Source organism: Bufo gargarizans, chromosome 7, assembly GCF_014858855.1.
Source record: "Bufo gargarizans isolate SCDJY-AF-19 chromosome 7, ASM1485885v1, whole genome shotgun sequence".
NCBI classification, from domain to species: domain Eukaryota; kingdom Metazoa; phylum Chordata; class Amphibia; order Anura; family Bufonidae; genus Bufo; species Bufo gargarizans.
The window spans coordinates 38,959,483-38,975,794 of record NC_058086.1 but is presented as its reverse complement, the minus strand read 5'-3'; the positions used below and the strand labels follow the sequence as shown (position 1 = coordinate 38,975,794).

Sequence of the window (16,312 nt, the reverse complement as noted above, 5' to 3'; positions counted from 1 at the left end):
CAGCTGAGGCATATATGATAATGTTCTGCAGCAGCTGAGGCATATATGATAATGTTCTGCAGCAGCTGAGGTGTGTATGATGAGGTTCTGCAGCAGCTGTATAGATACTGTATGTAATAGATATTATATAGATATTTCCATTTATTAGACGACGTTGTTGTTTTCCAGCCCACCCTTCATATTCCATGACATGAAGTCCAGCTCCTGTCTCCATGTAACACAGAACCTGGCCACACTGTATTAAGGTCTCCCCCAGTTGTGGGTTTCTATGGTGACAGCTACTGTAGTTTATATAGTTATTAACAAGCAATGAACTATTTCAATCAGTATTCAAGTCACATAAGAACTCACCCCCCATCCCCGTCTTCCCTCTATTTATAGGGGTTATAAGGGGTGGATAGAATTTGGACAAGGTTACACTAAGGGTCAGGGACCAAATATAGATGGAGGGATGACTCAGGCTATAACTGCATAATTACATTTAATGTGCTTTGCATTAGACACAAGATGATATTTGGAAAATCAGTTTGGTATTTTAAATGGATGCATTTTCCCCACAACCATCTCCTTAATCAAATCTGTCAATACCATCAGTTGTAATTACTAGCTTAAAAGTAGTCTCCCGTGGCTCAGGGTCTCCAGGGGTCTTCTGTAGTCTCACCAGTGGCTGCAGATACAGACCTGGCATGTCTTCTACTATAAATACATGAACCATACCTATCAGAGGTGACTGCACTCTGTATACTCTATGGAGAGTCTACTGCCCATGATATTGTACTATTGGAGTGAATGTTCATTCTACACAGTGTGGGGTTTCGCTCTGGTAGATGGGGTAAGCGGACGCAGTACAGAGGCAAAAGACAAGTTCTTAATGTAAAACTTCAGTGTTTATTCACACTTGAGGCAAATGCACAAAACAATGCGTTACTTTGCAGTCTTGGTGTTTACTTCATGCACAGTGGAAAGTATATCTTGGTGTTACTTCACACAAATTGGAAAGTTCATATAAGACAAGTCACCTTGATGTCAGTTCTGCCTCCAGCAGTCCACGGCAGACTTTAGGGGGTCTGTTTCCTCGGCCCATGGGTCTCAGCCCTCCAACCTGGCACCAAGCCACAGATCCAAACACAGAGATTCTGCTGCTGAGCCCAGCTGCCTATTTAAGGACAGCCAGGTGCTGCCAAAAACTAATTAAAATCCAGTCCGGTATTTCACCCCACCTGGCTTCAAATCAGCCCAGCTGCACACGCTGGGAGGAAAATACCAGACCATTCCCAGACCATTCCCCTTACTGTGTCACAACAGTTGAGTCCCAATATAGTGACCACTTGCTACTTTTGATGTGCGCAGCAGTGCGTAGCTAATGAAGGAAGTCACTTGTGGTGAGCTGGCTTGGTGGGTATTTGTTTGGGTGTGTATTTGGCTGTCTGCACACATATCCCTCGTTGCTGTTATGGGTAAAAGAGTTGCAAAAAGGGATGATTATTGGTTTTCGGGGGCTAGTAGATGTGTGTCGAACACAACAGTGCAAAGAACCCTACTGCATATGGGTCTCTCCACCTTTACTAACAAAGTTGCATCGGCAGAAAAGGCTTCAATTTTTGCGGCAGTATCGGAATTGGACCTCCACTGATTGGCAAAGGGTTGTCTTCTCCAATAAGTCACATTTTCTGCTTCAAAGAACGAATGGACGTTGGTGTATCAGGCCAGAAACATCAGAGAACAAACACCCTGCAGCCATTGCTGGAGGAACACAAGCTGGTGGTGGCAGCGATATGGTCTGGGGAAGGTTTTCCTAGCATTCTCTGAGCCCACTCATCCATGTTGAAGGCACTCTCCACCGATTTGGCTATGAATCTATCCTTGCATATATATATATGCTGATTGTCTTCCATGAAGCAGATGGGAGAAAGACAATACATGTCACACGTCTAGTAATATCCGGCATTGGTTAGAAGAGCATAACCCAAGGCTTTCAAGTACTACCCTGGACCCTTAATTCTCCAGACTTGAACCCAATTATGCATCTGTGGGACCACCTAGATGGTGGTGTTCGCCCTATGGATCCCCCCCCCCACACCCCCTCCAGTAGCTGTAGGATGCACCGCAGTCAGCATGGCTCCAGTTACCTGGGACAACCTACCAGGACCTTACTGAGTCACCCCCAGCCCGTCTAGCTGCTGTCCGTGCTGCACAAGGCGGTTACTCTGGACATTATCTAGTGCTCAGAGTAATGGGGATCAACTGTGTATGTGTGTATGTGTGTGTGTGTGTATATATATATATAGATGTGTGTAATGTGTATGTATATATAAATATATATAGATGTGTGTAATGTGTATGTAGATATATATATATATAGATGTGTGGTGTGTGTAATGTGTATGGTTATACATGTAATGTGAATGTAAATATATGTAATGGGGTTCTTTTATTAAGACTAGCGTTTTAGACACCGGTCTTAATAACCGCTATAGCTGGCGGAGGATCTGCCGAAGTTATGTAGACAGATATATCTGTGACAGATATGCAACAGAAACATAAATGACCCCCAATGTGTGTATAATGTGAATGTAAATATGTGTGTGATGTGTATATATGAGTATTGTGTATGTCATACATCAGTACTATATATGAGTATTGTGTATGTGTCTATGTCTGTGTATGTCATACATCAGTACTATATATGAGTATTATTTATAAATGAATTATTGGCACTTTATCTTGTAGCTGTACTCCTGCCTCTGATAGGAGTTTTCCCTTTTTTTCGTGTGTGTGTTTTTAGTTACTTTCTATAGGAGGGTGCCACACTGAATCTTTGATAGCCACCTAGCTACAGCTCTGTCCTTTAAATTCAGCCATTTTTGTTGTCTTCATACTATGAATACTTCACCTCACCGTGGTCCTGGGCTGGCAAAACATTTATAGTTTTCCGCTCAGTCATTCCGAAATGCCCAGGACAGTGGTAATGGCTTTCTGTCCGAGAGATCCACATTGATGTATGTCGTGTTGTCTTGGACATGGCCCCCAGAGACTTCGCTTCGGGCTTTACTTTATAAAGATCCTCTGGAAGTTGACGTGAGCGGCGTCTCAGGATCTCAGCGGCACGCCGCCGCATTGTTCTCGGCTTTACCCCGTCCTAACAGGCTTGACATAATTGTGCTCTGTTTACCAGTAAAGATGATGAATGGACTTCATTCCAGGCCGTGGTGGTAAAAATAAAGAAATAACAACACGCTGAGGTCTGTGTCACTATGATAAATCTCGTCGTGATAGTCAGGGCATATTAAAGCGCAGTTTCCCTAATCAACAGGCCGGGAGCCCCCGGGGGATCTGCAGCTTCATGGGACGTTAGCCATTGGTGCTCTTGACTGTATTGATATGAGATGACCCGCTGACGATATGAGGCAGGTGCTGCAGGCCCCCCTATCTTGTGTGCCCGTGTCAGTGGGGTCCCATGGACCTTTTCTAGGCTTGTGCGGTTTATCACAGCTCACAGGTTTCTTTTTTGTTTGTGCTGGTTTTAGGTCTTCTCTGAAAAATGGTTAGACTCAAAGCGGAAAATTTAACCTAGAAGGCAGACCTATGTGACGGCATATCTACAACTTGTAAGACCGCAAGCTACCTGCAGAATGGGGGCTCTCTGACCCCCATTATTTAAGTTAAGGCAGATGGCATTCGTCACATTCAGGAGGTGACTAAATGGAGAGGTGGCCACACGTGCTTAGGGCTCCAACGATCATGGGGCCCCCTACTGGCCATTAGTGGTTGGTTGAAAAAAAATTACAAAATGGGCAGACATACCTCCTGTACAACAGGTTCACCTCTACAGGGGCCCAGGGGCCAATCCCAGCTGTAGAACAGTAGCAGAAAGTCCAGGCTGCACTGCTGAGCTGAGAGTAGGGCTTAGCGGGCTGACAGGGTGCAGCTTAGCGTTGTAAGAAAGGACGGAGCTTAGGAGTGCAACTGGGGTCCCCAGACGTACCTTATGCTAAGGGTCCCAGGAATGCTAAGTTCACCCCTGCATGTAAGTCTGTGGGAAATATGGAAAGATCTGAGCAATAAATATGACCAGCATCAGAATTTAATTGCCTTTAGCAAGATGCACGTGAAGGCGTCTGGTTGCCATGGTAACCATCGGGATGCTGCCACAGCAGCGCAGAGGCCCGATAGTTAGCCCCTTCCATACAGTGGGACCTAAGGATTGCGTAATGGAAGGGGTTTAACGGCCGACATGGGTTCCAGCACCGATGTCGTCCGTTTCACGCAGATTGCTCCCCTCAGCCATCCTGAACGGGGGGCAGGGGTTCGGTTTGTGTACTCTCTGCTGCCGAGCCTTCCTGAAGGGGAGGGGGAGCTCCGCTCCGCCATTCTGAAAGGGAAGAGGGGGTTAGGGGGGCCCTGTGCTGCCGTGCCATCCTGTACTGGGGAGGGCGTTTGTGTCCAGCCTTGACAGGGGCGGGGCGGTTAGAGGGATGCAGGACCGCTGCAATGCCAAGGGGCAGGGGCACAGATGCCTTACTGAACAGGGGGGATGGGGTTGGGGGCATGTTCCCCACATTAACCATTCAAGCATCGGGTATTGGTAAGCCCCTTTCATACTGAGGTTCCTAAGGACCATGGCATGGAAGGGGTTATGTCTGCAGTTTGAAGCAGACTGTCAGCTGTATGTTACAGCTGACAGTCTGCACCGCTCTGCCATCCTGGGGGAGGAGGGAGAGAGACAGCGCGCTCCCGTGTGGAGCCAGAAGGAGTTGGCTGTACCTGGTTTGGCTGCGCAATAACCGAAATAACTGCTGCGCTAAATAAGTGTATTAAATTAAATATATTGAATGTAATTCAAATGATACCGCGCTCTAAGGGAAGGGGATAACCGTAAGTTCCCCTGTTACACTGTGAGTCCTCAGCAATGCTGCTAGTTTTTATTACTTATTTTACCTTATGGTTGGCGCTGCTCTGTTCAGGTAAGTCCCTACCTGTATCGGCTCCGGGATCCCACACTTCTTGAATGTACAGATTACACCCCGGCCGGTGGCATGATGCTGTAAGGGTCCATTCACACGTCAGTATTTTTACCTTTCCAGATAAACGTTCCTTTTTTGCGGATCCGTTTTTCAGTACAACCTTCAGTTTTTTACTAAAGTGCTTCCGAATCCGTTCCATGTTTCCGTCATTCAGTTGTTTTTTTTTCCATCCATTTTCATGTCAACGGATCCGCAAAATCGGATGACATTCGGATGGTTTTGTGCATGTCATCCGCATTTATGCGGATCCATTGACTTGAATGGACAACGGACCCGAAAAACAGACAGAAAGTAGGACGAGCTTAATTTTTTTTCAGGATCCGCATACTCGAAAATAGAAAAACGGAACCCGTGATTCGGACAGCACTATGATTGGTGTCCGCATTTTTGCAGAGGCAATTGAAATTAATGGATCCGGAACGGAAACGGAGTGTTATAACGGACGTGTGAATGGACCCTAAAGATAGGAGTTAGTAGTTTGCGCTCTCACGGAGCGACTAGTGACGTCACTCCTGCAGCTAAGGGTTGCTACAGGTGCCAAAAAGCCTCCAACGCATTTTGGACAGACGCTGTCCTTCCTCAGGGAGTGTCACAGGGCTCTCCTAGTGCTTCCTATTTATTAGTTCTCTTTCAGATGTTAATGCTTAACCCCTAATTCTCCGTTATGCAGTGATTTACAGTGTACCTCGACATGAGCAGCCTTACTCAAACGCAAAGAGTTCTATCTCGGCGTTCAGACCATTTGGTGTTAAGGAATCCATATTGAATATCCACTTTGTTTCAACCTTGGACATCCCTTTTATTCTTCTTCACTATTTCTACCTTGCAAAAACTTGAGCCGACGAACTTCCCTCTGTGCCTTTTTCTATAGTGGCGTGACAGCGGGTGTCCCTCATATTCTCTCTGTATATTATATACATGTTCCCCTATTCTTTTAGTCTTTTTGTGCGGCCGACATAGATTTTGTTATTGTATATATTATTCCACTGCTATTACATGTAATGAATTGCTTAATATTCTGTTTATATGAGCCTTCAGTGTTCTCTACTCATATTTTAATTTTGTTGTCACGTGATTTTTACATCCCATGCATTTTTTACATGGGTAAAAAGCCAAGTGATTGCCCTTCTTTTTTGTATACCCCCCCCCCCCCCTTGCCTTACTGTTACTTGTTGCTGTGCACCTATTTGTGGATACAATCAGATTACCTATATTTCTAGCCTTGCAGAATACAAATTTTGGTTCTGCAGGGATAAGTTCACCAAATATTTCGTCCTCTTTAAGGGTGTCCCAATCCAATGTTTTTAATTATTTTTCTAAAATATGACATCTAGCTGTTGTAGGGTATAATTAATGGGGGGGTTGATACTTCTTCCTCTACTGATTCTGTTTTTCTCGTCTCTCGTTCTTCTAGTAGAGTTAGTCTATTCAGTTGGCCTGTTTCCATTCTTTGCTACGTTAGTTTCCCTCTATCATAGCCTTTATGTTCAAATTTCTTTTGCATGCATTCTGCCTCCCTTTCGTATTCTTTTTTTTCTGTACAATTTCTTTAAATCCGTATAAACTGGCTCCTTGGAACATTCTCTAGCCAGCGCGGTAAGTGGCCGCTCGCCACAACAATAAAACTGTTTGCATCATTAGGCTTATTGAATCTTTTAGTGCAGATTCTGTCCCCTTCCGTAAATATTGTTAAATCTAAAAATGTACTTCTTCCCTACTATAAGTTGGCGTGAATTCTAGATAAAATTTATTTTTATTAGTATCTTTTAAAAATACCTGTAAACTGCTTTCCCCCCTTCCCATATAAAAACAATATAATCTATAAAACGCCGCCAGAGGATGAGGCCCGCCCGGAGCTTGCCCCCACCAACCAACGTATAGATTTGCGAACCTCGTCCCCACGTCTGGAGGTAAAACGTATTATTGTACGTAAAATAGTTTTTTTGTTAAAATGAACATAATACACTCCCCTAAATAATTGATTTGCTTTTATGGCATCTCCCCCTTTGCTTTTAAAAAATATTTAACTGCATTACAAACTTTTTTATTTTCGATCAGTTAAATATTTTTTAAAAGCAAAGGGGGAGATACCAGAAATGCGAATAAATTATTTAGGGGAGTGTATTGTGATCATTTTAACAAAAAACTATTTTACTTACAATAATAAGTTTTACCTCCAGATGTGGGGGACCGCGATGGGGACGAGGTTCGCACTGGGGTTCGCAAATCTATACGTTGGTTGGTGGGAGCATCACTATATCCACCCCAACGGCGAGCTCCGGACGGGCCTCCTCCTCTGGTGGCGTTTTATAGATGATATCGTTTTTATATGGGAAGGGGGGGGAAGCAGTTTACAGGAATTTTTAAAAGATACTAATAAAAACGAATTTTATATAGAATTCACGCCAACTTATAGTAGGGAAAAAGTCAATTTTTTTAATTTAACAATATATACGGAAGGGACTAACCTCAACAGCAGCGCCAACTATAAGGTAAAATAAATATTAAAAACAGCATTGCTAAGGACTCATAGTGTAACAGGGGAACTTACGATGATCCCCTTAGAGCGCGGTATGATTTTAATTACATTTAAAATAAATTAATTGGTGTAAAAAAAAAATTGTCCTTATCTTTTAAAGCCAGCATGCCCGATCCTTCTTTGCCCTCGCTCTCCTTTATCTATCTCCTATCTATCTGTCTATCCGTCTGTCTATCTGTATCATCATGCTATCTATTGACATAGTCATGGTAAAGCCAAAGACAAGCTTCACCGGAGAAATCCTTATCGGGTGTCTCTCTGTAAGTAATGGTTTCCCTCTTTTTGCTTCTTTCCAGTTTGACGCTGACCGGGATGAGGAGGAGATTTTCTTCGACATCAGTGCGGCCGTTGACAATAAGCTTTTTCCAGCTATGGAACCTGTAGCCGGTGAGTAAATCAGTGAATGTCCTGCTTAGTAATGGACCTCCATTCAGGGATTATGTACAAAAATCTATCTGTTTTCTTACAGTTGCATCTCAATAAATTTAAATATCATGAAAACGTTAATTTATTTCAGTAATTCAATTCAAAAGACAAATTTATAATTTCTATAGATTCTTTAGACACAAAGTGATCTATTTCAAGCATTTATTTCTTTTAAAAGGGTTTTCCCACAAAAAATATTCTACAATTTTCAAATCAGCACCTGGATCTGAATACTTTTGTAATTGCGTGTAATTAAAAATTTAGCATAGGCACTGAGTTATTCAATGAAATGTATCTGTATAGCGCCACCTACCTGCTGTTTGTTTTTTTCTTATTTCTTTGACCTGTTCACTAAGAAGGCCGCACATGCTCAGTTTCATCCTTCAACTGCCTCCTGAGTTGTGATAGGCAGAGCTTGGACACGCCCCCTGAGCTGTGATAGGCAGAGCATGGACACGCCCCCTGAGCTGTGATAGGCAGAGCATGGACACGCCCCCTGAGCTGCAGCAGAAAAGACACTCCCCTGAGCTTTCAGCTTGATATAAATCTAGCAGAGCAATGACTGGGGAGATCTCTGGGTCCATGTGAGGTACAGGGCTGGTTTAACCTCTTCAGGACACATGACGTACCGGTACGTCATGATGTCCTGGTACTTAAGGACACATGACGTACCGGTACGTCATGTGTTGTTCCGATCACTGCTGCCCGGCTGGCAGTGATCGGAACAAGGTGCCTGCTCAAATCATTGAGCAGGCACCTAGGCTAAATGCGCGGGGGGGTCCCGTGACCCCCTCATGTCGGCGATCGCAACAAACCGCAGGTCAATTCAGACCTGCGGTTTGATGCGCTTTTTGCCGTTTCTGATCCCCGCAGTCCCTGACCGCGGGGATCAGAGACTTTACAATGCCCAAAATATATATGTTCTTCCTCCCCCTGCACCCCTGAATGATATTATGTGGGCGGGTGGTGCAGGGGGAGGGTTGCGGGCGGTGCGAGAGGCGGGCGGTGCGGCAGGCGGGATCGCGATCCCACCTTACTTCCCAAAAAAAGGTAATAAAAGTGATCAAAAAAGTCGCATGTATGCCAAAATTGTAACAATAAAACCATCATCTTATCCCGCAAAAAATGAGACCCTACTTAAGATAATCGCCCAAAAACTGAAAAAACTATGGCTCTTAGACTATGGAAACACTAAAACATATCGGCTCTATAAAAATATCACATGACCTAACCCCTGAGGTGACCACCGTTAAAAAATAAAAATAAAAACGGTGTAAAAAAAGCAATTTTTTGTCATCTTACGTCACAAAAAGTGTAATAGCAAGCGATCAAAAAATCATATGCACCCCAAAATAGTGCCAATCAAACTGTCATCTCATCCCGCAAAAAATGAGACCCTACTTAAGATAATCGCCCAAAAACTGAAACAACTATGGCTCTTAGACTATGGAGACACTAAAACTTTTTTTGTTTTAAAAATGAAATCATTGTGTAAAACTTACATAAATAAAAAAAATTGTATACATATTATGTATCGCCGCGTCCGTATCGACCGGCTCTATAAAATTACCACATGATCTAACCTGTCAGATGAATGTTGTAAATAACAAAAAAAAAAAAAAAAACTGTGCCAAAAAGGTATTTCTTGTTACCTTGCCGCACAAAAAGTGTAATATAGAGCAACCAAAAATCATATGTACCCTAAACTACTACCAATAAAACTGCCACCCTATCCCGTCGTTTCTAAAATGGGGTCACTTTTTTAGAGTTTCTACTCTAGGGGTGCATCAGGGGGGCTTCAAATGGGACATGGTGTCAAAAAAACAGTCCAGCAAAATCTGGCTTCCAAAAACCAAACGGCGCACCTTTAACTCTACGCCCCGCTGTGTGGCCGTACAGTAGTTTACGGCCACATATTGGGTGTTTCTGTAAACGGCAGAGTCAGGGCAATAAAGATACAGTCTTGTTTGGCTGTTAACCCTTGCTTTGTTAGTGGAAAAAATGGGTTAAAATGGAACATAAGGCAAAAAAATGAAATTTTCAAATTTCATCCCCATTTGCCAATAACTCTTGTGCAACACCTAAAGGGTTAAAAATGTATGTAAAATCAGTTTTGAATACCTTGAGGGGTGTACTTTCTTAGATGGGGTCTCTTTTAGGGAGTTTCTGCTCTAGGGGTGCATCAGGGGGCTTCAAATGGGACATGGTGTAAATAAACCAGTCCATAAAAATCAGCCTTCCAAAAACCATACGGCGCACCTTTCACTCTACGCCCCGCTGTGTGGCCGTACAGTAGTTTACGGCCACATATTGGGTGTTTCTGTAAACGGCAGAGTCAGGGCAATAAAGATACAGTCTTGTTTGGCTGTTAACCCTTGCTTTGTTAGTGGAAAAAATGGGTTAAAATGGAAAATTAGACAAAAAAATGAAATTCTCAAATTTCATCCCCATTTGCCAATAACTCTTGTGCAACACCTAAAGGGTTAACGACGTATGTAAAATCAGTTTTGAATACCTTGAGGGGTGTACTTTCTTAGATGGGGTCATTTTTGGGAGGTTTCTATTATCTAAGCCTCACAATATGACTTCAAACCTGAACTGGTCCATAAAAAGTGGGATTTTGAAGATTTCTGAAAATTTTTGAAATTTGCTTCTAAACTTCTAAGCCTTGTAACATCCCCCAAAAATAAAATATCATTCCCAAAATGCTATAAACATGAAGTAGACATATGGGGGATGTAAAGTCATCACAATTTTTGGAGGTATTACTATGTATTACAGAAGTAGAGAAACTGAAACTTTGAAATTTGCTAGTTTGTGAAATTTTTTGGTAAATTAGGTATTATTTTGTGCAAAAAAAAAATTTTTTTTTACTTCATTTTACCAGTGTCATGAAGTACAATATGTGACGAAAAAACAATCTCAGAACGGCCTGGATAAGTCAAAGCATTTTAAAGTTATCAGCACTTAAAGTGACAGTGGTCAGATTTGCAAAAAATGGCCTGGTCCTAAGGTGTAATAAGGCTGTGTCCCTAAGGGGTTAAGACAAGAGGTTGTCATGTACAATATGATGTCTGATTTTCTTTTTTTTACATTAATTATGGGAGTACCCCTTTAATGTTGATGATTATGGCTTACAGCTAATGTAGAACAGACGGTATCCGGCGGGGGAACAGTCTGCTGGATCCGTACTAGCCCATGTGTGGCGCCAGAAGTACGCTCCGGCCCCATACACTATAATGGGGATGGACTGGTGGTCCGGCCGCAGCACGGCAAACATGCCGAGAGGTGGCCAGACAAAAACTACAGCATGGGGCTGGAGCAGACTTCCGGCGGCACAGCGTTAGTACGGGACAGCCTGCCGTACCCTACTAGGGCAAGTGTGGGAGTAGTCTAATACATGCGGATTTTGGTGCAGATTTGGCGTGGAAATGCAGGGAAATTACCTTTGAAGATCTGCATAAACTACAGTGTCGTGTCAAACCGCTGTGGTTTCTGCCGTGGTTTTTCATTTTGAATGCTATGGTCCCACTCTCAATTTAGCAAACCACCAGCACGCTCCCACCGCGACTTTCCAGGGTGTCAGCACGGTTTAGAAAACTGCATGTGAAAAATCCTTGGCCTTGTGAACTTCAGAGCGGCCTCCCATCAACAGCAGTGGGTTTCAGCACAGATGCTACGTGGTTTTCACTGCGGAATCCGCGCTCAAACCCACGCCAAAAATCCGACATGTGAACATTCCTTTAGGCTAGTTTCAGATGAGCATGTTCACTATGCGGGAGCGTGGTTTCCCGGCCGGAACCCTGCTCCTATGACAGGACCTCGGGGGTTCTAATGGTTTATAATGCTGACGACCTCTGCTGTAATGAATTGTACAGTTTATTACAGGCGATATCGAGCAGGGACACTCAGCATTATAAATCATTCTAGCGCACTGAGGTCCTGTCATAGGAGCAGGGTTCAGGCCGGGAAATCACGCCCCCAAATGGAGCGTGTTTTCTGCAGGGAACATGCACATCTGAAACTAGTCGTAGGCTACTTTCACACTTGCGTTGTTGTTTCCGCTTAGTCCTCATGCTTTCTGAATAGAAAGAGATCCGTTCAGGATGCATCAGGATGTCTTCCGTTCCGGCAGCATTCCGCTGCGGTTTTGTGTCCGGTCATAAAAATTGAAACGGATGCATCCTGATGTGTAAAATCAAAACAGATCCATTAAATTACAGTATTGAGATCCTCTGACGGAGCTCAATATCGGAATTAACGACCCAAGTGTGAAAGTAGCCTTAGGCCCCTTGCAGACGAGCGTTCCTCCCGCAGCAAGTCCGCAACGCAGCACCCGTTCTGACCTCCCAGCGCTGCCGGGGGTCACATAGCATTATATTGATTTATGATGCTATGTAACCCTTACAGTTCTGGAATGTATTGGATAACACTGGCATAATGCTGCCAGTGTTATCCAATACATTCCAGAACAGTAAGGGTTACATAGCATCATAAATCAATATAATGCTATGTGAATCCCATTAGTGCTGGGAGGTCAGACCGGGTGCTGCGGTGCAGACTTGCTGCAGGAGGAACGCTCGTCTGCTAGGGGCCTTAGGGTACAGCCACCTATGCAGGTTCTGAAGCCAAAATCAGTTGTGCACCAAAAAAAGGAGAGAAAATATTATGGGCAGATATTCCTTCTCCTTGGTTTACTTCTCCATCCCTAGTTTTGGCTTCAAAACTCAACATTAAAAAACCTGTGTAAGGACCCTAAGGCCTCATGCACAAAACTGTATCCATTTTGCAGTCTGCAAACTGCAGATCCGCCTAATACAGATAATACAGATACTGTCCTTGTGCCATCTGCATTTTTTTGCAGACCTGTTGACTTCAATGGGTCTGTGGATTGCATTTTGTAGACCAAAATAGGACATGTTCTATAATTTGGGGAACGGACATACGGCTACGAAAGACACCTGGAAGGAATGAACGGAGTGCTGATACAATGAAAAAAAAGAGGGGACAGGATGGAAGTATGCCAAACTGTAGAGAGAAAGACATGGATTGCACAGGCAGGAGACTGCATATGGGCTCATGCACACAAAGTTATTTTTTTCCCGTGTCTGTTCCAGGTTTTTTTGCTGCCCGTATGCGGAACCATTCCCTTTTAACGGCGCCGCAAAAAACGTAAATGACTCCATGTCCGCATGGCCGTTCTTCAAAAAAATAGAACATGTCCTACAGTCCTGTTCAAAAGTTTAAGACCACTTGAAAAATTTCAAAAAAATCCTATTTAGCATGGCTGGATCTTAACAAGGTTCCAAGTGGAGCTTCAACATGCAACAAGAAGAAATGGGAGTGAGACAAAACATTTTTTGAGCATTCAATTTAATGAAAACAACGAATAAACTGAAACAGGCTGTTTTTCAGCTGATCAAAAGTTTAGGACCACATGCCTTTAAAAGGCCAAATCTGTGCAAAGATGTGGATTCATTGTCATTTTCTGTCAGGTTGTCACACATTCTGATGGCAAAGGCAAAAAAACTCTCCCTTTTTGAACGTGGTCGGGTTGCCGAACTGCATAAGCAGGAGGGTCTCTCACAGCGCGAGTTTTATTCTCTGATGAATTTTTTTTTAACCTTGATGGTCCTGATGGTTTCCAACGTTACTGGCATGACAAGCAGATCCCACCTGAGATGTTTTCTACGCGCCACAGTGGAGGGGGCGCCATAATGGTCTGGGGTGCTTTTTCCTTCAGTGGAACAATGGAGTTTCAGGAAGTGCAGGGGCGTCAAACGGCCGCTGGCTATGTCCAGATGTTGCAGAGAGCATTCCTCATGACTGAGGGCCCTCGTCTGTGTGGTAACGACTGGGTTTTTCAGCAGGACAACGCTACAGTACACAATGCCCGCAGGACAAGGGACTTCTTCCAGGAGAATAACATCACTCTTTTGGCCCATCCTGCGTGTTCCCCTGATCTAAATCCAATTGAGAACCTTTGGCGATGGATGGCAAGGGAAGTTTACAAAAATGGACAACAGTTCCAGACAGACAGTAGATGACCTTCGTGCGGCCGTCTTCACCACTTGGAGAAATGTTCCCACTCACCTCATGGAAACGCTTGCATCGAGCATGCCGAAACAAATTTTTGAAGTGATAAACAATAACGGTGGAGCTACTCATTACTGAGTTCATGTTGGGAAGTTGGATTTCTGTTTTGGGGGGGTTTAGTTTTTTTTTTGGAGGTGTGGTCCTAAACTTTTGATCAGCTGAAAAACAGCCTGTTTCAGTTTATTCGTTGTTTTCATAAAATTGAATGCTCAAAAAATGTTTTGTCTCACTCCCATTTCTTCTTGTTGCATGTTGAAGCTCCACTTGGAACCTTGTTAAGATCCAGCCAGGCTAAATAGGATTTTTTGACATTTTTCAAGTGGTCTTAAACTTTTGATCAGGACTGTATTATTGTCCGCATTACGGACAAGGATAGGACTGTTTTATTAGGGGCCAGGCCTTCCAGAATGCACACGGTCGGTATCAGTGTTTTTCAGATCCGCAATTTGTGGAATGCAAAACAACCAACGGCCGTGTGCATGAGCCCTGAGGGTTAATGCCTACTTGAGATCTGTTCACATGGTGCAGTGCTGCATGATGGCTGTTGTTGCTTTGGTGCTGTACCTGTGGGTGGTGTGACCCAGTGCCAAGGGGGTTTAGCCTGGCAGCAGGGGTGCTGGGTCACTCCTCCTGCAGGTGCTGTGTTGTGGCAGCGGTGGTGGTCACCATGCTGCGGCAGATTATTGTAGGGGCCCACTCCAAGGAGACCATCGGGCCGTGGTGAGTGGGATTATGCATTTTGATCAACACATTGAAGTTTGTGACCACAACCCCGCAATCATCTGTCTTGTGGATTGGTGGGGCATCCATGAGGCTGGGACTTGTAGTGCTCAAGTAAAGTGCAGCATAAAATTCAGCCGTGTTCTGTGATACTGTATGAAAGCGCTCTGCATCTGCTGGATCCATGTCCTTGTGACAAGGTCGCACCTGATTATCACTCAGTGACATTTTCCTATTGTGTTTCTGTAAAGAATAACATTCCTCAGTTCCCGGCATTGATCGCTCGGAGGTAAAGGCCTTGTGCATCCAAGCGCCCTCGTCCATGTGTCCCTCTCCACATAGCATGCACATTACGGAAGACAAATTCTTTCTTCCTTTTTTTATGCTTTCAGCTCTGAAGCTATTTAATCCGGGGTTGTTAAGGGCATCCAGCATAATGTTACTCAGTTAACTCTTTCCTGACAACTGTTAGCATGATCACAATATCAAAAAGTAAAAATTGGGGCTTAAAGAGGTATTCCGGTTGTTAACTACTAGACCCCCACCAATCACGAGAACAGGGAGCCCCTACCTCTTGGAGACGGTGATGCAGACCTCAGCTCCATTCGTCTTCATGAAAGTTCCAGAAATAGCCGAGCACGGTAATCAGCCGTCCCGTAGAGATGAATGGAGCTGCATTGCACATGCTCGGCCTGCCAATCTGTTCATTTTGGGGGCTCCAAGGGGTTCAGGCTCCCAGTTCTCACAATCACTGGGAGTCCAAGCTGTGGAACCCCCTATAACCTAATAGTTATCCGCTATCCTGTGGTCACAACCAGAATACCTTTTTAAATCTTCTGTGTCCCCAGCATCTGTTAGAAAACCACAACTCCCAGCATGCCCTGACTGCCTCTCCTTTAGGCCATAAATGTGTAATCGGAGGGATCCTATCGTCAGAACCCACACGATCATCAGGCGGAGGAGGCACCTGCACTCGCAGTACCAGATACAGCCACGTGGACTCCAAGCGTGTCTCCGCTTGATTCCTTGTCATAAGGAAATGATCACCTGTGACCCCAGTGATCAGCTCTGATCTGCAGGGGAAGTCTAGCTGTAAGTTTTCAGTGTCCCTGCAGCGCCACCACAGGGGAAAAGAAGTATTGTACATTCAAGCCAAAGGAATATAGGTGTGATGCAGGAGCGGACAGGTCCTCCGAGAGCGAGAGACGCTCTTTGTGACCACTCTCTACCCAGCCAACAGAGTCCATGTATGGAAATTGTTTTATAGACTAGTTCAGCTTATTTAAGGTTTTTCAGAGCTAATAATACATTATAATAGAGGATTCAATAATACAGCACTGGTCTGGATATTATACAGGAGTAGGGCTCATCACCTACCATGTGATGGATGAAATGATAAATTGGGTGCGGCCTTTCAATAACCCAGGGCAATCAGCAGGCGATGCTCCCGTACGGTGCTGACCTCGAATATCGATTGTGGTCTGTTCATTATAATGATCCATAGCTG

At 44.2% G+C, this 16,312-nt stretch overlaps 1 protein-coding gene across 2 annotated transcripts in view; it reads left to right on the top strand.

The window, feature by feature from the left end:
* The window catches only part of AK5 (adenylate kinase 5), a 194,635-nt gene that overhangs the window by 89,527 nt on the left and 88,796 nt on the right, over positions 1-16,312 (top strand). For both annotated transcript variants that reach the window (XM_044300470.1, XM_044300471.1), the window contains exon 7: positions 7,860-7,950. In XM_044300470.1, coding sequence (XP_044156405.1) covers positions 7,860-7,950 — 91 coding nt within the window. The remainder of the gene's footprint in view (positions 1-7,859; positions 7,951-16,312) is intronic.